The sequence below is a fragment of the Dipodomys merriami genome, unplaced genomic scaffold, assembly GCF_024711535.1.
Source record: "Dipodomys merriami isolate MVZ:Mamm:240054 unplaced genomic scaffold, mDipMer1.0.p SCAF_68, whole genome shotgun sequence".
Lineage (NCBI taxonomy): Eukaryota > Metazoa > Chordata > Mammalia > Rodentia > Heteromyidae > Dipodomys > Dipodomys merriami.
The window spans coordinates 3,625,407-3,651,673 of record NW_027206268.1 but is presented as its reverse complement, the minus strand read 5'-3'; the positions used below and the strand labels follow the sequence as shown (position 1 = coordinate 3,651,673).

General features: G+C 45.6%; 1 protein-coding gene across 1 annotated transcript; it reads right to left on the bottom strand.

Annotated features, from left to right (window-relative positions):
- Positions 1–124: 124 nt before the first annotated feature.
- Slc35g2 (solute carrier family 35 member G2) lies at positions 125–13,168 on the bottom strand. Its single transcript, XM_070005283.1, has 2 exons — positions 13,011–13,168; positions 125–1,551 (listed from the first exon to the last, which is right to left on the bottom strand). Exon 2 carries the CDS (start codon positions 1,531–1,533, stop codon positions 295–297), a length of 1,239 nt encoding a protein of 412 aa, XP_069861384.1. The 5' UTR covers positions 1,534–1,551; positions 13,011–13,168; the 3' UTR covers positions 125–294.
- Between the last annotated feature and the right edge of the window lie 13,099 nt (positions 13,169–26,267).

Sequence of the window (26,267 nt, the reverse complement as noted above, 5' to 3'; positions counted from 1 at the left end):
ATCTCAGCCTCCTGAGTAGCTAGGATTACAGGTGTGAACCATCAGCGCCCAGCCACACATTACCTTTATGTTAATAACTGCAAAGACACGAGACTCATGATATTATCTCTTATTTAATATTTATCCTCAAATATATTAAGATGAATAATTTTTCTGCATCTGCATATATTTAATTATATATTATATAGCACTCTCTTAATTATATAACACAAATGACATTTATAGGTAAACACTAAAATGGCAGTGTTAACATGTTCATAAGTGGACATTAACCAGACAATATGAACCCTATATTCATTTAATGGGAGACTCTAGTATTTCCTGATAGTCTTCCCTTCTTAAATTCCTCCAGTAAAGCTTATAGCCAGCAAGGACAAACACACTGATCATAATGATCACCCCTCCGAAGACATCATACACGCTCGGAAATATCTGTAACACCACAAGCTGCAAGACCATAGCTACCACAATCTCCAGATGCTGCACCGTGCTAACTAGAGCAGGATGGAATTTGTCCAACGCATAATACACCCCTAAGAAGGCTACGGTAGAGCAGACGCAGATGGCGAGGAGGTAACTCCACGTTTCTCCGTCTAACGGGATGATGGGTTCTTGAAGAACGAACATGGTCGACAGTCCCCAGAGGGTCCCAGTCCAACCAAAGGTAAACAGGGCTGTCCACATGCTGATGTTCTCTCTGATGGATCGATACACGATCATAGAAAGTGCAGTGGTCATTCCAGCCATCACAGTCATGGTATACCCAAAGGCTTCCTTCCAGGCATTCAACGAAGAATTGTCCTCATCCGCAATGTTGGGGATCATGACAAGACACACCCCCATGATGCTGCAAACCACGGTGGCCAAATCCACACAGGCCATTTTCTCATCGATGAGTAAGAAGGCCAAGATGGCGCTGAAGACTGTGGTGGTGGCTCTCCACATGATGGTCCCGTTGCTGGGAGGAACGATGGAAAATGACGTGTAAGCGCAGGTGATCGAGATGACATTGCATACCCCGTAAAAGAAGAGGCGTAACCTGTACCCCCTAGGCCCAAAGGGAGCCTCCTGGTAGTAACACACAACGAACACAGATAAGACCTGCAAGACAGAACGGATAAAGATGAGCTCTAAGGATGGAACCTTCGAGCGATCGGAAACAAGCCTGGTAATGAGAGCCACACAGCCATGAGCTAAAGCAGATCCAAACAACACGATCCACATTTTTCGAGACTGAAAGAGGTTCTTTTCTGTCAGGCCCTGGAATCGACCCATCTCATTGGTCCTTGTGTCTTCTGTGGAGACAGGCTGAGGATCTATCGTGCCAAAGAAAGTTCTTCCTTTCCTTCTCATTTCACTCAGCAGCCCTTTCCTGGGGTTTTCTTCTAGAAAATTCCCATAGTCTTCATTGATTTCCTCATAGCTGTCATCCCCGGGCTGTGGATAGTGAGAGGTGTATTTTACCATCTCGGTATTGGGATGTATTTTCACCCGTTTTTTCACTGGATATGGTTTGGATTGAGAAGTATCCATGCCTTCAGATAATCGAGTCTAGTTAAAGAAAAAAAAAAAAGACATATGTATATTCACTCTACTGTGAGAGACTAGACTTCTATTATAATACTGTGCACTAATTCAGTGATAGAAAAGAGATTGTCACAAAGGTGGAGAAATAACGTAAAAGGTTTTCACTTTCAGCTACTCAGAAGGCTGAGATCTGAGGATCATGGTTTAAAACTAGGCCAGACAGGAAAGTCTGTGAGCCTCTTATCTCCAATGAACCACCAGAAGACTGGAAGGGGTGCTGTGGCTCAAGTGGTAGAGCACTAGCCTTGAGCAAAAGGAACTCAGGGATAGCACCCAGGCCCAAGTTCAAGCCCCATGATGAAAGAAAGAAAGAAAGAAAGGAAAGAAAGGAAAGAAAGGAAGAAAGAAAGAAAGAAAGAAAGAAAGAAAGAAAGAAAGAAAGAAAGAAAGAAAGAAAGGAAGGAAGGAAGGAAGGAAGGAAGGAAGGAAGGAAGGAAGGAAGGTTTTTCACTCCCGTCTCTAGCCATCTCTCATTCTGTTCATCCTTAGTCTCAGTCAACTTTTTTTAAACTTTTTCCTTTATTTTTTTTGTCAGCTGTGGGGCTTGAACTCTCAGTCAACTTTATTTCCCATCTTGACATACTGATTGCTTTTCTTACATAAAAAAAAAAAACCAACACTGTCTTATAAAATAAAAATAATTTTTAAAAATTCAAATGACAATGTAGCAATGTGGGTATCTACTGACACAGAAAAGTATGTTATGTGTGTGTGTGTGTGTGTGTGTGTGTGTGTGTGTGTGTATGTGTGTGTGTGTGTGTGTGTGCTGGTACTGGGGATTGGGGCTTGAACTCAGGACCTGAGCACTTTCCTTAGCTGTTTCATTCAAGGCTGGTGCTCTACCACTTGAGCCACAGCCCCTCTTCCAACTTTTTGGGAGGTTAATTGGAGATAAGAGTCTCATGGACTTTCCTCCTTGCTTGGCCTGGCTTTGAACCATGATCGTCAGATCTCAGGAGTATAGACTTGAATCTCCAGTGCCCAGTTATATATTGTTGAGTAGGGAAAATGTCACGCTTTTTAAAAATATATATTATTATAATAAAGGTGGCATGCAGAGGAGTTAAAGTTACATAAGTCAGGTAATGAATGAGTACATTTCTTTTTTGGTTCCTCTTCCCTATTCCCTCCAAAAGATGAGAGAGAGAGAGAGAGAGAGAAATGGGAGAAGAGAAAAAGGTTTTTTTTTTGACTCTTGACATCTTGGTCCCTTGCCAAACCTCTTAAACCGTGGCCCAGAAACCCAATGCAATTCTGTTCCCTGGCACCATCTGGAAAGCCAACTGTTCAGTTCTATTTACTGCTTCCTTTTTCTAAAAAGCCCCCCTCCCCTCCCATCAGCTACTAGGCATCATGGGGGGGGGGGAGGTTCCCTGACATTCTCACTCCTAGCACCAGAATCTGGATATTCTATATTCCCCAAAGGCTTATGGGACATTTCCACTTCAAGCTATGTTTCAGCTTAAAACAGATTTTTTTCCTCTCCTTACTTACGCTTTCCTCGCCCTCATGTTTTGGGATATGCTACCATTATTCTACTTCCTTAGCTAGGTAGGAGCCAAGGAATAGCTTTTTTTCTTCCCTGAGGTTCTTTTGCTCAAGGTGAGTGCTCTACCATTTGGAGCCACAGCACCACTTCCCATTTTCTGGTGGTTCATTGGAGAAAAGAGTCTCACAGACTTTCCTGCCTGGGCTGGCTTTGAACTGCGATCCTAAGATCTCAAACTCCTGAGTAGCTAAGATGACAGTCATGAGACTCTGGCATCTGCTAGCTTTAGGAATAGTCTTGAATTGCCTTTTCTGCCATCAAACTCCCCTTTGGTCATTAAATATTATTGTTATTGTCTTTGAAATATTGATTAGGCTTTTTTTTTTTTTTTGTCAGTCCGGCTGAACTCTAGGCCTGGGCGGTGTCTAGCCCCTACCACTTGAGCCACAGCGCCACTTCCGGCTTTTTTTCTCCCCATCCTCCCCCCCCCCCACACCAGGTCCTGGGACTTGAACTCAGGGCCTGGGTGCTGTCCCTGAGCACTCTACCATTCAAGCCACACTTCCGGCTTTTTGGTGGTTAACTGGAGATAAGAGTTTCACAAACTGTCCTGCCTGGGCTAGCTTGAAGCTGTGATCCTCAGATCTCAGCCTCCTGAGTACCTAAGATTATAGGCATAAGCCACCAGCACTTGGCAACGGAAGCTGCTTCTTTCCTTTTCCTCCTCCTCCTCCTCGTCCTCCTTGTATCCTTGCAAACACTTCAGGGGTGGGGGGGAAGACCTAGGATTCTTTGCAAACCTACTCCATATCCAGTTTCAACTTTCCGGCCTCGCTCCTCATTGGCTGTCTAATAATAGCTGCTATTAATCCTCAGCTTCTTAACACATCCACACTGTGCTCTAAGCAACCAGTCTGTGTCCTCTCTGACCCTTTCTGTCCCTCTGTACACCAATCATTTCCCTCAACCTCCCTTCTACCAACTTTCCTCCGCTCAAAATATAGCTTGTCTTTTAAAGACAATCCAGATTCTATCTTTAGAATCAGGCCTTTCCTGACCTCTTCAACAATGACTTGCTTGTTCATTTTTATTGAAATGTTTCCAGTAGTTCTATTTTGTGTGTGTGTGTGTGTGTGTGTGTGTGTGTGTGTGTGTGTGTGTGTGTGTGTGTGTGTGTGCGCTAGTCCTGGGGCTTGAACTCAGGGCCTGGGCACTGTCCCTGACCTTCTTTTGCTCAAAGCTAGCTCTCTACCACTTGACCCAGAGCTCCACTTCCAGCTTTTGTGGTAGTTGAGTGGACATGATAGTCTCACAGTCTTTCCTTCCAGGATGGCTTCGATCCAAGATCCTCAGCTCTCAGCCTCCTGAATAGCCAGGATGACAGGCGTGAGTCACCAGCTCCCGACTAATTCTAATTTTTCCAATAGTGATTCTGTTATCTGTTTTGCTCAACTTGGTGGAGTTTTGTGTGTTTGCAATTACTGCACCCAAATTCACCATGTCAAATCTTTCCTTGCTGGCTAATAATGATGATGATAGAATTTTCTAATTATAATATGAATAGGTATGTATGTATAATTACAGACATATGTATCATTATTAGCACATATTAGTTGTATGGAGGTGGAGAGATTCATTGTGACATTTCCATGTATGTATACAACATATCATAACCAGCTACCCACCCCGTCTCTCTCCTGTATTCAAACTCTCCCTTCTTAAAATAGTTTGTCCAGATTCTTGTGGTTCACACCTGTCATCCTAGCTACTTATGGGGCTGAGATCTGAGGATCACTATTAAACGCCAGCCCAGGTAGGAAAGTCTTGTGAGACTCTTATCTCCAATTAACCATTATAAAACCAGAAGTAGAGCTGTGGCTCAGAGTGGTAGAGCGCTAGCCTTGAACATAAAAAGCTCAAGGACAGCACCCAGGCCTTAAGTTCAAGCCCCAGAACAACACAAAAGAATAGATAGATAGATAGATAGATAGATAGATACATACATACATACATACATACATACATAGATACATAGATACATACATACATACATACATACATACATACGTAGACAGATACATGGTAGATACATAGATAGGTAGACAGATACATGGCTAGATAGGTAGATAGATAGATAGATAGATAGATACATACATACATACACATACATACAAATATACATAGATAGATAGATAGATAGATAGATAGGACACATACATGCATACACATACATAGGTAGATACATAGATAGGTAGATAGATACATGGATAGGTAGGTAGTAGATACATACATTCATACATACAAAGATAGAAAGAAGGATAGATAGACAAATACATAGATAGATAGATAGATAGATATATACATACATACATACATACATACATACATACATACATAGGTAGACAGATACATGTGGTTAATTGGAGATAAGAGTCTCATGGACTTTTCTGCTTAGTCTGGCTTTGAACTGTGATCCTCAGATCTCAGCCTCTTGAATAGCTAGGATGACAGGCATGAGCTATTGGCACCAGCAATGATTCATGATTTTCAAAATTGTTATTATAAAGGTGATGGGCAGAGGAGTTGTCCTGTCATAAAGCTTTTGTGTTTCGTGTGTTTGTGTGTGTGTGTGTGTGTGTACTGGTATTAAAGCTTCAACTCAGGGCCTAAGCGCTGCCCCTTGGCTATGCTCAAGGCTAGCACTCTACCATTTGAGTCACAGCTCTACTTTCAGCTTTTTGCTTTCTCTCATTAGAGAGAAAGTCCTAGACTTTCCTGCCTGGGCTGGTTTCAAATCAGGATCCTCATATGTCAGCCTCCTGAGTAGCCAGGATTACAGGCAGGAGCCATCAGCCCCTGACTTCAGTAGCCCACAGATACCAAGAAAGGAAAAGGTTAAACGAAGCAGGCCTTCTGCAGCAGTTTTCAAACAAGTAGGTGGATTTGGCTTCTGTGAGGGTGGTGAGGCCTGATTTGGAAGATGGCAGTTTCTGTTGTGACACTCTGAAATCCATTCTGGCACCCTAATAAATGTGCCAGCTGGCAGCAGAAGAATGTACTGGAATGCAAGACTTTCGCCATTTTTTAATGGCCAGCAGAGAGCCTGTCTGATCTCTGAAGTAGTGGTCTTACCAATTGGCATAAAATATGCCACCCTCAATCAACACATAGGTATCTTCTAGCATCACCTTTCCGATTGCATGGGAAGCAGGGGGGAAGGGCAGGTGGGGGAGGGGGGGGAAGTGTTTTAAAGCATAACCAGCCAGGCGCTGGTAGCTCACGCCTGTCATCCTAGCTACTCTGGAGGCTGAGATCTGAGCATCAGGGTCCAAAGGCAGCCCAGCCAGGGAAGTCCATAAGACTCTCATCTCCAATGAACCACCAGAAAATTGGAAGTGGCGCTGTGGCTCAAATGGTAGAACACTTTCCTTGAGCTGAAGAGCTAAGGGACAGCGCCCAGGCCCAGAGTTCAAACTCCATGACCAATAAAAAGAAAAAAGAAAAAAAAAAACATAACCGGTTTGCCAAAAATCAGCACTTTTACATTTAGCCATACTGGGTGATTGGGGTGGGGTCATCACCAGGAGGAGAGGAGCAAGAATACAATGATCTTTTGTTATTTCTATAATCATGTGTGTGTGTGTGTGTGTGTGTGTGTGTGTGTGTGTTCACAGGCATGCATGTGTCAGTATAAGGACTTGAACTCAGGGCCTGGGCTCTGAATCTGAGCTTTTTTATTCAAGGCTAGTGCTCTACTGCTTGAGCCACAGCTCCACTTTGGCTTTTTGGTAGTTAACTGGACGTAAGAGTTTCAAGGACTTTCCTGTCGGGCTTTCAACTGAGATCCTCAGATCTCAGCCTCCGGAGTAGCTAGGATTACCAGCGTAAGCTACAGGACCTAGCATACGATCGTGTGTGTGTGTGTGTGTGTGTGTGTGTGTGTGTGTGTGTGTGTGTGTGTGTGTGTGTGTGTGTGTGTGTGTGTGAAGGTATATCGACATACTTAAATCACCAATTAAATTAGATGCTAGTTAAATGTAAAATGAATTGTTGGATTCTTCCAATATGCCTGTTAAGGTCTTGGTGGCTTATCATTTACCTAACTTTTAGGAGAGAGAGAGAGAGAGAGAGAGAGAGAGAGAGAGAGAGAGAGAGAGAGAGAGAGAGAGAGAGAGAGAGCACATCAAACATCTCAGCTGGGTTCAAAGTAGCCTTTCTCGCTCTCTCTGATCTGCAGCAATCCCTGAACAAGAAAGGAACATCCCAGGATCAACAGTCTACTCCCAAAGTCCCTGCAAAACTGCACACACCACCTGCTCATGTTTGCACTGATTTTGTTTTTTGTTCTTTGTTTCTTCCCTGTTGCTGTTCATCTATGTGGAAGCCAAGTCTGAAATCCCTCTGGGAAAGCGTAGACTTATGGAAACATTACGATGCATCAATTCAACGTGTGACAAGTTCACTTTGGCTCTGTTATCACTGATTCTTCACACAATGGACATCACTTACCAAAATTACAACCCAGTCACCACGCTCTCCATTCACCGTATTTCATTAAAATCACTGAAATGCTGAGCATTGGTACCTCATGCCTTTAATCCTGGTCCCCCCCCCAAAAAAAAAATTCTGCTGGGCACTGGTGGCTCACGTCTGTCATCCTAGCTACTCAGGAGGCTGAGATCTGAGGATCGCAGTTCAAGGCCACCCAGGCAAGAAAGATCATGAGACTCTTCTCTCCAATGAACCACCAGAAAACCAGAAGTGGTGCTGTGGCTCAAGTGGTAGAGCACTCACCTTGAGCTGAAAAGCTCAAGGGCAGTGCTCAGGCCCAGAGTTCACCACTACCACCACTACTACCACCACCACCAACAACAACAGAGATACGTGAACTCACAAACAGACAAGTTAAATTGTGTGTGTGTGTGAGAGAGAGAGAATTTAAAGTCAAGGGGGAAAGAACAACCTATCTTCATTGGAAGGGAAAAAAGGAATCATTACTCTCTATTTTAGTCAGACAAGAATAGTTTCTCCAAAAGCCAACTGTAGCTCTTGTATCTTCGTGGCATCTGTGGGAAGGAAAACTGTGGATAAACAGAGTGTATTATGGCAAAAATATGAGTGGATGCTACCCAAACAAAACAGAGGTGAGAGATTTTACAAAGTGAGGGGAATGTCTTCATGATAGCATTGAAAAGAATCCTCTGTGTGTGTGTGTGTGTGTGTGTGTGTGTGTGTGTGTGTGTGTGTGTGTGTATTTCTATTACTATATTTTCATGAGTACACTAAAATATAATGTGGATTCCAAATGGCAGAGAAAAACCGAACAGAATTATCTTTGGCTGTACTGACAGAAGTTACCACCCCATAAATCTTCATGTGAATGTGGAAAAATCTGACCCAAGCAGATGGGTCTCATGCTGTTCTCTGAAAACATGCACAGATTTCTGATCTTCAGGACCAGGAAATGAAGTCAGCGTTAAAACTGTACAGTAGATGCCACGATCCACCTATCAGAATTTCAACTTAAAAGATCCCTTACGAAAGCAATATTCCTTCTTCAGAAATAGAACACAAAGATAGAGCACTGGTGTTCATGCCTGTAATCCCAGCACCTGAGAGAGGCTGAGATCACCGTTTAAAACCAGCTCCGATTAACTGTAGGGGGGTGGGGATGGGGCTGAAAATGGAGCTGCAGGATCAAGTGGAAGAGCAGTAGCCTTGAGCTAAAGTCCTCAGGGACAGAGCCCAGGCCCAGGTTCAAACCCCAAGACTGGCAAAGAAGAAAAACGACAGGAAAGAAAGGAAAAGGAAAGAGGGGAGGAGGGAAGGAGGGAAGGAAGGAAGGAAGGAAGGAAGGAAGGAAAGAAGGAAGGAAGACAGGAAGGAAGGAAGGAAGGGGAGAGGGAGGGAAGAAGGAAGGAAGGGAAAGGAGGGAGAGGGAGGGGGAGGGAGGGAAGAAGGGAGTTAGTGGGGAGGGAGGGAGGAGGGAAGAAGGAAGGAAGGAAGGAAGGAAGGAAGGAAGGAAGGAAGGAAGGAAGGAAGGAAGGAAGGAAAAAATAGGGCAAAGTAGTATGTTGTGTCCTGGTGGAAGATATTCTTTTTTTTTTCCTGCCAGTCCTGGGTCTTGAACTCAGGGCCTGGGCACTGTTCCTGAGCTTCTTTTTGCTCAAGGCTAGTGCTCTACCACTTGAGCCACAGCGCCACTTCCAGCTCTTTCTGTGTATGTGGTACTGAGGAATCGAACCCAGGGCTTCATGCATGCTAGGCAAGCATTTGACCACTGACCTCCTTCCCAGCCCTGGAACATGGTCTTGATACAAGAATAAAACAGGAAAGGATTGTGGCACTGGGTTGACTGGGTTGACGCTTATCATTTTGGAAAATCCTCTCCTGTGTTTTCGGGGGCTCCCCATCCTCCATCCTCCATACCGCTTACAAAAGGCATATTCTTGATGTCTGACATAGTTGCCTGGTAAAAATCTCCACCTCATTAGCCCAAGGATCTCTTTTCCACAAGCACTACTTCAAAGCATTCATAAACGGAGCCGCCCCCTGCACCTGCTACCTTTGGGCTTGAAGACCCAAGAAAAGAGTCTCTATCAAGTAATTAGAGCCTCTGAAATTTGAATTCCCACTCCACAGTTTTCAGCAACACTGGGTCTGGAGGAGAACTGGCTGACCAGGCTGGGAGCTTGGTTTACACCATGGGAGTAAGAACGAGTGTATTTGGAATCCTGAGAACTACAGTCTCACCATAAGAAAAGAGAAAGAAAGAAAAGAAAAAAGAAGCCAGGCACCAGTGGCTCTCGCCTGTCTTCCTAGCTACTCAAGAGGCTGAGAGCTGAGGATCACGGTTCAAAACCAGCCCAGGCAGGAAAGTCTATGAGACTCTTTTCTCCAATGAACCACCAGAAAACAGGAAGTGGCGCTGTGGCTCAGGTGGTAGAGTGCCAGCCTTGAGCTGAAGAGCTGAGGGACAGCGCCCAGGCCCAGAGTTCAAACCCATGATCGACCAAAAAAAAAAAAAACGTCTCTCACTTTCCTTGGTATGTCAGTCTCCTAGCTCAATAGCCAACTTGGCAGAACAGAATCACAATTTTTCATTTTGATTTTTTAATGGGAGCACTAGGGTTTGGCTTTGAAGGTCTAGGCATTGTCCCTGAGCTGCTTTTGCTCAAGGCTAGAGTTCTCCCATGTGAGCCACAGCTTCCCTTCTGGCTTTTGGTGGTTAATTGGACATGATCTCAAAGACTTCCCTGCCCAGGCTGGCTTTGAACCTTGATCCTCAGATCTCAGCCTCTTGACTAGCTTAGATTAAAGGCGTGAGCTACCAGTGACCAGTGTGGCTTTTATTTTCTACTCTGCCATTGTCTTCATTTCTTATACTTAGCTGTATGTTTAACTATCCCAAAGAAGCCACAAAATAATTCCCATTCAGATAATCGAAAATGTTTTTAAACCCTAGGAAGAAAATAATACAGAATAGTTCACCAAGGCCCAAATAACAATTCTTTTGTTTATGGGAATTTTTTCTGAGGGGAGGGGAGGAGACGTTGGGGTTCAGAATCCAACACAAGGTCTCCTGTGCGCTCAGCAGGTCCTCTACTATGGAGCTACATACCCAAGCTCAGTAGCTTTTTTTTTTTTTTCTGGAATTTAAATGTGTATGAATACTTAATTGCTCAAATATTACACATGTCACTCCACTGTCTCTGTGCCTTTGGAACAGATGATTATGAAAATGAATGGTTGTCAAAGCGCACCGGTGGCTCCCATTTGTAACCATAGCTTCTCAGGAGGTTTAGCTTTGAGGATCACGGTTCAAATCAGCCTAGGCAGAAAAGTCCTTGAGACTCTTTTCTGCAATTAACCACCCCAAAGCCGGAAGTGGAACTGTGGTTCCAATGATAGAGCCCTAACCTTGTGTCAAAAAGGTAAGGGACAGCACCTAGGCCCTGAGTTCAAGCCCCAGCACCAGCCTTGAAAAAAAAAAGTTCTGGGCTGGGAAAGTGGCTCAGTGGTAGAGTGTTTGCCTAGCATGCATGAAACCCTGGGTTTGATTCCTCAGTACCACATACACAGAAAAAGCCAAGTGCTGTGGCTCAAGTGGTAGAGTGCTAGCCTTGAGCAAAAGAAGCTCAGGGACAGCGTCCAGGCCCTGAGTTCAAGCCCCAGGACTGGCAAAAAAGAAAAAAGTTCTGGAAAATGTGGGACTTGACTGTAATGGCTCTAAAATAGACTATGTACTATAATTTTGCACGTATACATGCATTTGTGTGCATACATGCATGAATTGTGTATGCTCATGCGCCCACACACCTTACACATGCATGTGTGTTGCATATGTGTGCATACACAGATGTACACTGCTTAAACATTTACTTATGTGTTGCATTTGTGTGCATATATAAATACGTATCCTTTATATAAATGTACATTGTTTGTATGCGTATACATTTGTGTGTATACATACACATGCACCCTACATGGCTGTGTGCGTTATAACATGTGTGCATGTGTGCACACAGTCTGTATTCCCATGTGCACAGGCGTGCGTACCCTACCCATGCATGTAAGGTCCCTTGCATGTTGTGCTCACGGATCATCAGCTCTGCTACGTAGCTGTCCGACGGAGGACACAAGTCAAATCTGCTTTCAGTGTTATCTTTAGGAAGCCCATATCAATCCCTCTGTGCAAGGTTTCCAGGCCTGGCTGTGTACCTCTCTGACCACCTGCCTAGGAAATTGGCTATATTTTGCCAAGGTGCAGATTGGAAGGTCCCAGCAGGCCTCCTTCCCCAGGAAGCCAAGCCCCCAGGGAGGCATGAGATGCTTCAGCATCACAGACCTGGGCAAACCCTGCCCAGGGGGCCATGATCACTACCTCACATCACGTGGGTGACATCACATCCAGGCCTGGTCCTCAGCCCCTGGGAACTTCCCATCCCACTCTGAGTGGAGTGGGGGCAAAGAAAGCCTGGATGTGACCCTTCCTGCCATCTCACACCACCTTCCCCTCTCTCCTCCCCTCCAAGGAGGCCAGAAGGGCACAGGGCTGTGTTAGCCTCTACCGGGCCCCCACACCTCCTCCCTCTCCCCCAAGCAGAGTGGGGCTCCATCCTGGGAGAGGGGAGGAGCCTGCCATACCCGGCCTTTCTTCTTCTTCCTCCTCCTCCTCCTCCTCCTTTTTCTCCTCCTCCAACACTCCTTGTTTTATCTCCTTCTATGGGGGGCTGTTGTGGAGGGAAGAAGAGATGTCTACAAACCCTTCTATTGGCCAGGAATAATCTCAGACAAAAATAACATGTCAAGGCAGGCACTCCCTTGGCGTTCAAGAATCGCAGAGCGGGGAGGCAAGGAAAGGGAGGACAAATGTGATTCTTGGTGCTTAGTATTATTTTTTCTCTTGAAAACAAAACTAAAAGCACAAAAATAACACCCCATCCAGCTAAAGTGGGTATTTGACATTGACCACCGACCTCCCTCTCCCTAGGAGGCCAACAGGCACCTGGTTCACCTGAAGGTTAAAAAAAAAACCAAAAAACCAGCCCCAAAGCTGTCAGAGAGAGAGAGAGAGAGAGAGAGAGAGAGAGAGAGAGAGAGAGAGAGAGAGAGAGAGAGAGAGAGAGAGGGAGAGAGGGAGAGGGGGGGTGGGCAAGGAGAGAGGTGATTCTGACCTTTACCCCAAGCCAGTGGCCAGATTTCCTGGGGGGTGGGGGGGTGAGGGGAGAAGTTGGGGTGTGGGTGATGGTGGGGGGGGTGGTAGCTTCTCCCCCAGGGGTGCAGCGGAGATGAGATTTGCAAAGGGGGCGGGGCGACCCTAGCCTTTAAATTAAAAGAATAAATAAAAAAGCATCTCTGCTCCCAAGGCTGGTCCAGGCTCTAAGCCTCCCTCCCTCCCCCCTTCCCTCCCTCCACTCCCCCCCCATATTACCTGCGTGTGGAACTGGGGGGAGGAGGGGTGGGTGAGCCTGATCTGCCGCTCCACGCCCAGTCTGAGCCTCCTCCTCCTCCTCCGCCTCCGAGGATGATGATCCTGCCAGGGGAAAAAAAAAATAAACCTCCACCCCGACCCGGGGGCCAGCTTCCAGGAGGCTGCGAGGAGGGAGGGAGGGAGGGAGGAGGGGGAGGGGGAGGGGGGACGCCCGCACTGCGCCTGCGCGCTGGCCAGTGCAGTTCTATGTGTGTGGGGGGGAGTGGAGGGAGGGAGATCTGGGGTTGGGGAGGTGGGGTGGGGGTGGAGGGTGAGGAGCTGTCCCCCCCACCCCCACACACCCCTAGTATGTGGGGGTGCGGGGTGGGGGGTATAGGGCTGGAAATGGCCAACCCCTTTGGAGAGAGAGAGAGAGAGAGAGAGAGAGAGAGAGAGAGAGAGAGAGAGAGAGAGAGAGAGAGAGAGAGACAGCGCGCGAGAGAGCAGGTCAAAAGTGATGTTAGTCCCCTGCTCAGGAAGGTGTGGTTGTGTCTTCTCCTCTTCCTTTTCCACCCTGACTGTGTGGATTTCTTTTTTCTATTTTTAATTTTCCTTGAGGTTTTGGGGGGAAGAGGGAGGGGGAAATCAGACATCAGGGGTTGGAAGTGAGGCTCAGGTTGCCCAGCCAGGCTCAAGGCCCAGAGTTCCAATCCCCATACTAAAGAAGAGTGTGGTCCACGAAGAAATGGACCCTCTACCCTGACTTAGGGAACTGTCACCCTATGACCTTTGCAATACTGATTTGGCATTTAAAATAAATAAATAAATAAATAATACAAGGCTGGGAAGGTGGCTCATTCGGTAGAGTGCTTTGCCTAGCAGGCATGAAGCCGTGGGTTCGATTCCTCAGTACCACGTACACAGAAAAAGCTGGAAATGGTGCTGTGGCTCAAGTGGTAGAGTGCTAGCCTTTAGCAAAAAAACAAGCTCAGGGACAGTGTCCAAGCCCTGAGTTCAAGCCCCAGGATTGGCAATAATAATAATAATAATAATAATAATAATAATAATAATACATTTTCTTTTATTTAACTAAAGCGTCCGGGGCTGGGAAGGTGGTTCAGTGGTAGAGTGCGTGCCTTGCATGCATGAGGCCCTGGGTTTGATTCCTCAGTACCACATCAGCAGAAAAAACTGGAAGTAGCACTGTGGCTCAAGTGGTAGAGCGCTTGCCTTGAGCTGAAGAGCTAAGGGACAGTGCCCAGGCCCAGAGTTCAGGCCCTACAACTGACAAAAAAAAGGGTCAAACATCTGTCAACATCTGTGGATCACAGATTGTGGCTTCCTCAAATCCTTCCCCATCTTTAAGGTGAAATTCCTGACCTTGAAGAAAGAATTCTACTCTCCTCTGTATACTCCAATTCCAAGGCAAATTAAATACAATCTCTTAGAAACACACTCGATCAGATGACAGCTCCCACCTGTCATCTTAGCTACTCAGGAGGCTGAGACCTGAGAGGATCAGGGTTCAAAGTCAGCCCAGGCAGGAAAGTCAGTGAAGAGTCTTATCTCCAATGAACCATCTAAAAACTGGAAGTGGAGCTATGGCTCCACGAGGTACAGCACTAGCCTTGAGCAAAAAGAACTCAAGGGACAGTGCTCATGCCCTGAGTTCAAGCCCCAGGACTGGCAAAAAGAGGAAAAAGGAAAGTGTAGGTGCTTGCTGGGAAGAAGTCTAGGTGTTCACTGAGCGTGTGTCTGTGCGGTGCCCTCCGCAGGCAGCCTGGGCTGCTTTTCAATGAGTCAATATTCTTTGGCCATTTTGAGTCCTGGGCACAGATCTGAGAAATGAGCTTAAGCACAGTTGTCAGCGGAGAGCTTCCAGCTGCTTCTGTAGAAAACCTAGAGCATGTGCTTGAAGAGGGGAAAAGGGCTAAAAGACCAAGTACTAAGGGCTGGGAATGGTGGCTTAGGGGTAGAGTGCTTGCCTAGCATGCATGAAGCCCTGGGTTCAATTCCTCAGGTCCACAGACACAGAAAAAGCTGTGTATGGCTCAATTGGTAGAGAGTTACCTTTGAGCAAAAAGAAACTCAGGGACAGTGCTCTCAGGCCCTGAGTTCCAGTCCTAGGTCTGGCAAACAAAAAAGAAACAGGAAAAAGAAAAAATACAAGGAAAAGACTAAGCACTGATCATTAAGTTGTTGCTGACATTCTGTGTAATTTTGGTTTGAATCCAGAACCTCACTATTGATTTAGGCTCTTATACCAAGCAAGCTGGTCCAACTAGTTTCTCTTTCTCTGTCCGTTTCTTCCTCCCTGGCCTCTGTCTCTGTTTCTTTCTCTATCTTTGTTTTTCTCTGTGTGTCTCTCTATCTCTATATCTATCTGTCTCTCACAGACACACAGACACAGACACACAGACAGACACACGCATACACAGAACAGCCCACTGCACCATCTTGGCAAAACTTACCAAAAGAGATTCCTCCCCAAGGCAAACAGAATGAATGTTCAAGCAAAAATCGCCATTTGTTCTGAATACAGATGAGCTCTCAACTGAGAGTTGGACGTGTAGTCTCAAGACAGTTCACCCTTTCTAGAAGGAAAGATCTAGATCTGTGTTGCTGCTGGTGTTATTGTTCAGACAGGCATGAGTGGTGCTGATCTAGGTGACAATAGAGCAGCCACGGAACCTCAAAAAAAAACAAACAAAAAAACAAAAAACTTGGGCTGATCTGCACGACTCAGCTAGACTTTGCTTCTCTTCCAGGAGGTAGAGGGAGAAGAAAAGAGCTAGCAAGAAAAAATTGAGTATAGGGCTGGGAAGGTGGCTCAGTGGTAGAGCACTTGCTTTGCAATAGATGAGGCCCTGGGTTCAATTCCTCAGCACCACATAAGCAAAAAGAAAAAAGTTGGAAGTGGCGCTGTGGCTCAAGTGGTAGAGCGCTCGCCTTGAGCTGAAGAGCTGAGGGACAGTGCTCAGGCTCAGAGTTCAGGCCCCACAACCGGACCCAAAAAAAAAAAAAAAAGAAAAGAAAAAGAAAAAATTGAGTATGGAAAAAGATTAGGAAAAAAAAAAGACCTAAAATGAACTAACTGCGGGAGAGAGTTACAGCAGTGACACAGAGGATTTATCCCAGTTGCTACTTTGAGTGACACTGAGATACCGAGAGATATGAAAGAGGATTTTTTTTTTGAAGACATTTTGCGATGTGTAATAAATGGAATTCTTTTGTGCTGTAATACTAAGGGCTTTTCCTTGCAAGTGTCAAAAACTCAGACTAAAGCCGATTTAAGGGAAAGGAACAGATCTAGCTTAATAAAAAAAAAATAATAAAAAAATACCCACGGATGGGTGACTTCACATAGGATTGGATCCAGGAAGTTAATACTTGCTTTGAAGCAGAGTCTCTCCTTTTCTCTCTATTGACTTTGCAGAGTCTGTTCTGACATAGCAATTTCTTCCTACCAAATAGTATTTGGCACAGCTTTTCTTTAGTGTACGGAAGATTCTTGATAGGTATAGAACCAACATCCCTCAAACCTTTGACTGTGTGACCAGAGTTCCTCATTCTCAATGTGGGAATATCTCCTTCATCAGCTCTGTCTTGGTTCAGATCCCACTACTGTAGACTAAGTAAGCAAACAAGGGACTGTAGCTAGCTCAGAGTGATGATAGATAAGGTGATTCCACACAGAAATGTGAACCATAGAAATAAGATCATGTAGCCATGTTCTTTCAAATAAAACGAGGAGGCCAAAATAGGAGGATCATGCTTCAAAGCCAGCCCAAGCAAGAAAGTCCATGAGACTTTTTTTTTTTTTTTTTTTTTTTGGTCGTGAGGATTGAATTTAGGGCCTAGATGCTGTCCCTCAGCTCTTCAGCTCAAGGAGACGCTCTACCACTTGAACCATAGCACTACTTCCGGTTTTCTGGTGGTTTATTGGAGATAAGAGTCTCATGGACTTTGCTGCCCGGGCTGGCTTTGAACCGCCATCCTCAGATCTCAGCCTCCTGAGTTACTAGGATGACAGGCGTGAGCTACGGGCACCCGGCTCCATGAGACTCTTTTATCTCCAATGAACTACCAAGAAACCAGAAGTGGAGGTGTGGCTCAAGTGGTAGAGCACCAGCCTTGAGCGATAAAGTGAATGGATGACACCCAAAGCCAGAGGTTAGACCTTGGCATCAGCACACACTCACACATGTGCACACACAGACACACATACACATACACATGCCTGATTTGCAGACACGTCACTATCATGTTCCTTTTCTCCAGAGCAAATCTTACGAACCATGGCCCTGCTCAGAGAATAGGCAAAGGTGGCAAGAGCTCAGGTCCCGTGAGCAGGAAGTTGCATTTCTCTCTGGACAAAGAGTCAGACGAGGTTTCGTGACACATTCTACATTGGTATGAGACTTTCCCATTTCCTTGAAGCATAATGCTCCATTGATTACCAGCTGAGTCACGGATTGAGCCTGTTTCTCACACAGTCAGTGGGAAGTGTAATTCCTTAGTGCCTCTCCGCAGACATTTATAGATTTTTCAGTCCATTGAGTTATAAAAGACAACTAAGTCTCCTTTTCCCTCCCTCTCCGGAAGACCTTTAAAGAAATCTTGTTCTTGACTGCTCAGTCATTGAACATAATTATAGACGTCTGCATAAAAGCAAGACTCAAGGCAATGAGGACTAAAAAGAAAATCGGAGTTGATCTGTAAAGGAACAGAGAGCAGAGGATTGAAGGCCAGAGATCTGTTTTCCACCTTTGCTCCTGCTCAAAAGGTAGAATAATGGAAAAATAAGTGTTCAGAAAGACAGAGAGGCCAAAGAAGGGAATAAAAAGCAGGTTCACGCACCAGGATAGGACTCTCAAAAAAGAGAACACTTGAAGTAATTTGGTAGGTCATTACGCGTGGTGGCACTGATCAGGTGACCTACAGCCGAAGTGTGAAATAGGAGGATTAAAGTCCAACTCGTGCAGGTAAAAAGAGAGACCCTATCTCAAAAAGAATCAGGGTCCTTTTAGTGCCCTGTCCAGATGTTATAGTTATAGGACAAGATTCATGACTCTGCCTGTCTGAGGATCTTTGGCAGTTGGATCCCACTGCCTCAATAGTGTTAAGCCACAAGTGCTGAGGACTTGATGCTTCTTTATTCTCATCCTGCTGTGGAAGCCACAGATCACAAGCAAAGAAGGACTGGAGTTGGTGTATAAATATGTAAGATGTCTCAGTCCTTTGCCTTGCTCTGGGGCCATTTTCTACCCTGAACCCCCAAATTTCTCATCAGAATTAAGCTTCAGCTACTCACAATGGTAACTCATTTAACAGGACAGGTTTTCTTGTGTTTTCTTTCTTCCTTCCTTTCTCTCGTCTCACGGACATTCCTTGCCCAGGCTGGCTTTGAACCCTGATCCTCAGATCTCAGTCTCCTGAGTAACTAGGATGACAGGCGTGAGCCACCATGTCCTTGTATTTTCTTTATTCTCCTAAACTATAGGATGCTTCAGTGTTCCACCTACAAATGATAGAACACTTTAAAAAAAAAAAAAGATTCTTAAGAGATCAAGGTCAGTAGATTAGAAAAGACAGAAGGCTCACTGCAGCATTCTAAGGGCAGAGTTGGAAGTGAAGAAATGGAAAACAGCTTCTTCAAGAAGTTTGATACTGTGCTGGGAATATGGCTCAGTGGTAGAGTGCTCGCCTTGCATGCATGAAGCCTTGGGTTGAATTCTTTGATACACAGAAAAAGCCAGAAGTGGCACTGTGGCTCAAGTGGTAGACTGTTGGCCTTGAGCAAAAAAGCTCAGGGACAGTATCCAGGCCCTGAGTTCAAGCCCCAGAACTGGCCAAAAAAAAAAAAAAGTTTGATACTAGTCAGTTATAAACCTACTAAAACTACTAGGAGGCATAAATAGGGGGATCAAAGTCCAAAGCCAACTAAGAGTAAAATAACAAAGAGCAAAAACGGACTCATTTTCTTTATATAAAGATTCCTCATCGCCGGGCACTGGTGGCTCACGCCTGTAATCCTAGCTACTCAAGAGGCTGAGATCTGAGGATCGCGGTTCAAAGCCAGCCCGGGCAGGAGAGACCGTGAGACTCCTATCTCCAATAAACCACCAGAAAACCGGAAGTGGCGCTGTAGCTCAAGTGGTATAGCGCTCGCCTTGAGTTGAAGAGCTGAGGGACAGCGCCCAGGCCCAGAGTTCAAGCCCTACGACCTACCCAAAAAAAAAGATTCCTCATAGCCAGGCTATTGTGGCTGGTGGCTCACGCTTGTATTCCTAGCTACTCAGGAAGCTGAGATGTGAGGATTACAGTTTAAAGCCAGTCTGGGCAGGAAAAGTCCATGAGACCCTCACCTTGACCCTGAGCTCTTACACTGGCAGCTAACAACAAAACCAACAAAAACCAAAAACCAAAATAAAAAGGAACTGCCGGGCACTGGTGGCTCACGCCTGTCATCCTAGATACTCAGGAGGCTGAGATCTGAGGATTGAAGTTCAAAGCCAGCTCGGGCAGAAAAGTTGGTGAAACTCTTATCTCCAATGAACCACCAGAAAACTGGAAGTGGTGCTGTGGCTCAAGTACTAGAACACTAGCCTTGAGCAAAAGTTTAGAGATAAGAGCCCAGGCTCTATCCTTATCCTAGGCTCAAACCCAGTGACCTACAAAACAACTACCACCACCAAAACAAACCCCCAAGGCAACACAAATTGAGTCATTGTATTCCAGTTAAGTATCAGCTCACGCTTCAAAGAACAGTTATCTTGTGATCTTAAAAGAAACATTCTCTCCTAATTAATTGAACTTACTATGCTTGCAGAATCAATCTAGCCCCTGTGTGTCTCAGACTTAGCACTTCAAAATAATTTGTCCATGAAGATTCACAACTCCCAGCCTCCTAAAAATAACTTTGAGAGCAACAATATATACATTTCCTGCCAATCTATTCATGCATGCCTGGAGAAGTGTTTGGTAAAGAATTTTCACAGGTTAAGAAGAATTTTCATAGATGTTGCATGAGTGAGCCTCTTTTATTCTATCTGTACGGTTCAGTAAAGGATTAAACAAAGCAGTAAGCAACAGAGTTAAGAGTCCCGATTTGGCAGAGTGTTAGTGGCTCATGCCTATAATCCTAGCTACTCAGGAGGCTGCGATCTGAGAATCATGGTTCAAATCCAGCCCAGGCAGGAAAGTCCATGAGACTCTTATAGCTAAGGATCACCAGAAAGACCGGAAGTGGCACTGTGGCTCCAAGTGGAAAAGTGCTAGTCTTGAGCAAAGAGAGCTCAGGGACAGCCCCCAGGCCCTGAGTTCAAGCCCCATGACTGACAAATAGAAAGAAAGAAAAAAAGAACATTTCCTGACTTTCCACTGAGAGTCCTTTGTTTGGATTGTCTGGGACTCACTGAGAAATGGCTTTGGGAGGTCAGTTTCGTTATTGGCTTTGATAAAAAGTATAACATGAAAAGGGAAGTGGTTGCATCACCGTTAATTTTTTTGTTTTGTTTTGTCTTTTTGGTTGGTCGTGGGGCTTGAATTCTGGGCCTGGGCGCTGTCCCTCAGCTCTTCAGCTCAAGGCGAGCGCTCTACCACTTGAGCCACAGCGCTACTTCCTGTTTTCTGGTGGTTTATTGGAGATCAGAGTCTCACAGACTTTCCTGCCTGGGCTGGCTTTGAACCGTGATCCTCAGATCTTAGCCTCCTGAGTAGCTAGGATGACAGGTGTGAGCCACTGGCGCTGGGCTACATCCTGAGGTTTGATTTTCACCCTCATCCTGCTTCTTCAGGAAGGAGGTTGGCATGGGTAGTGTGTCTCAAGAGTACCAGGCAGCAGGTGTCTCTCCTAGCCAGGCTGCATTTTTGGGGGTTACCATGGTAACTAGAACTTCTACACATTTTTTTTTTCATGTAAAACATTCTCTGAGGACATCAGCAGGCAAAATGACCCGGAGGGAGGGGAGAGGGACGAAACTGGAGTGTCTCTGCCTACATTGAGTTCACAGTCACGTATAGGAACAGGTAAAAGGAAACACTGAATTATTCCTTCACTTTAAAGACATTCCTCCTCTGAAATTAAATAGAAGCCAGGCTGTGGTGAAACAGGTCTAAGATCCTAGTATGTGGGAGGCTGAGGCAGAAAAGCCACAACTTGGAGACGCTGTGAGTGTATGTGTGTGTGTGTGTGTGTTTGCCAGTCCCTGGGGCTTGAGCCTGGGTGCTGTCCCTTAGCTTGTGTGGTTTGAGCTTTACCACTTGAGTTACAGCTCTATTTTTGTTGTTGTTGTCAGTCTTGGGGCTTGAACTCTGGGCCTGGACGCTGTCCCTCAGCTCTTCAGCTCAAGGCAAGTGGTCTACCACTTGAGCCACAGCGCCACTTCCGGTTTTCTGGTGGTTCATTGGACATAAGAGCCTCATGGACTTTCCTGCCTGGGCTGGCTTTGAACCATGATCCTCAGATCTCAGCCTTCTTAGTAGCTAGGATGACAGGCGTGAAGCCACTGGCGCCTGGATCTATGAGTCGTTTATCTCTAATTAACTGCCCCACACCCCCAAAAAAGCCAGAAATAATGAAGCAGAAAAGTCCCTGAGACTACTATCTCCAATTAACTACCAGAAAGCCAGAAGTGGACTTGTGGCACAGTGGTAGATTGCTAGCCTTCACCATAAAATAAAAAAAACAAACTAACACACACCAAAAAAACCCAGCTGGGTGCCAGTGGCTCACGCCTGTTATCCTAGATACTCAGGAGATAGAGATCTGAGGATCACGGTTCAAAGCCAACCCTGGGCAAGAAAGCCCCTGAGACTCTTCTCTCCAATGAACCACCAGAAAACCGGAAGTGGCGCTGTGGCTCAAGTAGTAGAGCACTTGCCTTGAGCTGAAGAGTTGAGGGACAGCGCCCAAGCCCAGAGTTCAAGCCCCATGACCAACAACACACACACACACACACACACACACACACACACACACACACACACACCATCTTAATTTAGGAGGAAGGACTGACTGGTCTTAAATGTGAGCAGCTCTGTTTATTTTTCTATTAGATGTACGACTGCAAAACATAATAGCATAGCCAAGATTAACATGGCAAATAAGGATCTTTCTTATTCCTGGGCATCTTTCACTCCCAAATTACCCAGTAACCAATGGATTGTCATCTCCTCTGCATGTGCAGTTGAAGGATTGGTTTTAAGGGAGAAATGATCACTCTGGCTTGAGACCCATTAAGTTGAGGATACTTCTGCCACTGCTTGGTGGCAGCCATCCAAGACACTGCTAGGTGTTTTAAATAGGCAGTGGGAAAAGGAGAACCAACGAGATAGATTTAGATGATTTTCTTTTCTGTATTACTAATGGTGTGTGTGTGAAGAGAAACAAGAGGTGTGTGGTGAGGTGCCACAGTATGGTTCTTAACCCTTGACAAAAAAAATGAAAAAAACACGACAGTTAGGAGAGGGCCAAAGAGAGAGAGACCCTTAAGAAACAACTAAAAGCAGGCTGGGAAGGTGGCTCAGTGGTAGAGTGCTCGTCTAGCATGCATGAAGCCCGGGGTTCGATTCCTCAGTACCACAGACACAGAAAAAGCCGAAAATGGCACTGTGGCTCAAATGGTAGAGCGCTAGCCTTGAGCAAAAGCAGCCCAGGGACAGTGCCCAGATCCTGAGTTCAAGCCTCAGCACTGGCAAAAAAAGGGAAAAAAAGACAAAAAACAAAAACAAAAAACTAAAAGCAATAGCCAATGAGGAGAGAGAAAATTGAGAAATGTTTCTGTAGTTTAGTGACATAAACTCTCTGAAAATATGGTACACAGAGAGCTGGTAGCTAATACTCATGCCAATCCAAATTTGAGCAAGAAAAGTATATTCTGTGCTGAATTTCCCTGCAGAACATTCTAGTCTGTGCCTTTTTTTTTTTTTTTTTTTGGTCTGTCGTGGGGCCTGAACTCGGCTTGGGCGCTGTCCCTCAGCTCTTCAGCTCAAGGCAAGCGCTCTACCACTTGAGCCACAGCGCCACTTCTGGCTTTTTCTGCTTATGTGGTGCTGAGGAATGGAACCCAGGGCCTCATGCATGCCAGGCAAGCACTCTACCACTGAGCCACCTTCCCAGCCCCCTATCCAGTGCTCTTTGCTCACTAGTATTTACTGGTCTTTCTAGGTGCTGGACTTTGGACCTTTTATCTGTCCATGCCTGGGGATGACTATAAGCTCTCTTCAGGTTTGTTTGTTTTTGTTTTGTTTGGATCTTACTACCTATCCCAGGCTGGCTTTGAACTCACTCTGTAGTCCGAGCTGGCCTCTACCTGAGGACTCTCCTGCCTCAGCCTTCTGGGTGCTGGGATTCCAGGCATGTACCACTGCAACCAGCAGGTTTGGGGTGCCGTTCTCTGGCCACTGTGTGAAAACTAGCCTCTCATCCCACTGTGGTAAGGCAGACTTTTAAGATGGCTGCCAACTCCTGGTGTTTATAGCCTCACACAATGGCCTCCTTCAAGTGTGAGCTGACTTTAGTGATTTGAGTCTATGGGTACAGGTGATAGATGCCATGTCTATGATTAAGTTATAAGAGGTTATAACTTTGGTCTTCTTCGCTGACTTTCTCTGTTGCCTCCTGGTCTTGAATGTTGTGATGACAGGTAGGAGAACCCTACAGATGAAAAACTGAGATCAAGCCAGGTGTCAGTAGCTCACACCTATATTCCTAGCTATTCAGGAGATCTGAGGATCCAGGTTCAAAGCCAGCCCAGGCAGGAAAGTCTGTGAGACTCTTTTTTTTTTTTTTTTCTGGGTCTTGAATCTGGGCTGGGCACTGTCCGTCAGCTCTTCTGCTCAAGGTGAGTGCTCTACCACTTGAGCCACAGCACCACTTCTGGTTTTCTGGTGGCTGATTGGAGATAAGGGTCTCAAGGACTTTCCTGCCTGGGCTGGCTTTGAATTGTGATCCTCAGATCTCAGCCTCCTGAGTAGCTAGGATTATAGGCGTGCACCACCAGTGCCCGGCTCGGTGAAACTCTTTATCTCCAATGAAGCACTAAAAAGCTGGAAGTGGAGGTAGCTCAAGTGGTAGAGCACTTGCCTTAAGCTGAAGAGCTCAGGGACAGCGCCCAGGCCTAGAGTTTAAGCCCCACGACAGACAACAACAAAAAGCTGTATCCACTCTATTCCCAGAACAAAGGTCACCTTCCTGCCCTCTCTTGTCCACCCTTCACAATCCCAAGAGGTGGTTAGGCAATCCATTAACAGCTGAATAATTGCTTTAAACATCTGGTGTGTGTGGGGGGGTGAGAGAGTGGAGGAGACAGTAGGAATAAGGCAAAGGCTAATAGTTACCTACAGACTTTGACCTATGTGACTGAACTCCACATGATTAAATCTAGAGCCCCCCAGAACAGCCCTAAAGATCACTCACAGGAAGCAATCCATCCTGCCTTTTCCTGGCACAAAGTCAGTGCTAATGCACCTTATACCCGTCAGCAATCATCACTTACTGAACTTGTTGGACCACTACCCTCATGTTTACCTTTCTGGTCAGGTGTACACAGCATCTGCTAGCTTGAAACTGAGCCCTACTCTTGGCAAAATGTATTAGTACTCGCAGGGTGCTTACAAATATGTAACACTTGGTTCCTGAGATCAGTTGTTGGAAAGGATTTTGTATTTGGGGCAATTGCTAATATCCTTGGTGGTTTGTGTGTGTTAAATAATCATATTATCATAGAACACGGAGCTGAGGAGAAATGTACACAATTAGCTCTGTGTGTGTGTGTGTGTGTGTGTGTGTGTATGTGTGTGTATGCAGGTTCTGGGGGCTTGAACACAGGACCTGGGCACTGTCTATGAGCTTTATTTTTGCTCAAGGTTAGCACTCTATTAGTTGAGTCACAGCTCTACTTACAGCTTTTTGGTGGTTAATCAGAATCTCACAGATTTTTCCTTCCCAGGATGGCTTCAGGAACTATGATCCTTGTATGTCAGCCTCTTGAGGAGCTAGGATTACAGATGTGAGACAGCTACTGGTACCCAACAGTTCACAATGATCTGTAATAGCCTGGTGAGCCATAGCTCAGGTACTCCGGAGTAAGGCATTATATGGGTCTAACTATATGTGGCCTAGATTGGTGTCACATTCATGGACTTAAATGATCCTGGCTCAGCCTCTCCAGTAGCTAGGACTATAGGCATGCATTACCATGCCTGACTCTGAAATCACCATTTAATGCTAGCCCTAAAGACAACTCCTGTCCTTTGTGAGGATGGATGTATGAAGGTTCTTTCCATCCTGTAAGCTGTAAGTAAAATATCACTGTGAAAATAAGATACAGCAGGAAGAAAATGGCATTTTGGAAATTGTAGCTAGATCTCATCCCTTGATGCACAGCCAAAGGTCAGCTTGAGTTAAAAAGGTTCTCATCAAGGGCTGGGAATGTGGCTCAGTGTTAGAGTGCTCGCCTAGCATGCATGAAGCCCTGGGTTCCATTCCTCAGTACTACAAACACAGAAACAGCCAGAAGTGGTGCTGTGGCTCAAGTGGTAGAGTGCTAGCCTTGAACAAAAGAAGCTCAGGGACAGTTCCCAGGCCCCGAGTTCAAGCCCCATGACCAACAACAATAACAACAACGAAAAGAGTTGTGGCTCAAGTGGTAGAGCTCTAGCCTTGAACAAAATAGCTCAGGGACAAAGTCCAGGTCCTGAGTTCAAACCTCAGGGATGACATTAAAAAAAACAAAAGATACTAGGCTACAGAGGGTACACTGGCCTCCAGACTGGCATGCCACCACTTGGTTTAGCCGCCCTTCTTCTCCCAATTATTGTTTGTAAGTAGAGAGGGAGGAAGGGGCTTCTCTGGCTGCTGGAGGAGGCTGGAGCACTGGTTGAGAATGTTTCCTGGAAACAACTATGGATTTTTGATGGAAAGGACATTGTTATGTGAAAGCAGTATTGCAAAATTGAATTTGCAACTGCTTCCCTGATTCCGTGGTCTCTGTCAGCCACGTCCTCCGTGGGAGAACCGAGTCACGTGTTTCACACATTGATTTATTCCCTGTTAACCTGTTGACGGCTGAATCACAGCAGACATGCGGCTCCCTCTCCTTCTCTCTAATGAATTGCTTCTTGGAACTGTGAACTGAAATCTTTCCTCGTTTTCTGCTTTGAAATGGATTGTGTAAATCTTGATTTAGCTACTGCTTCCCCCCTCCCTCCACCCCCTGCCACTATAAATACTCAAATGTTCATGACAACACAGGAATTAAAGTATATAAATAA

Bases quoted from the DNA above. Each gene is read 5' to 3' on its own strand.
- Slc35g2 (XM_070005283.1), bottom strand. From the start codon at position 1,533: ATGGATACTTCTCAATCCAAACCATATCCAGTGAAAAAACGGGTGAAA.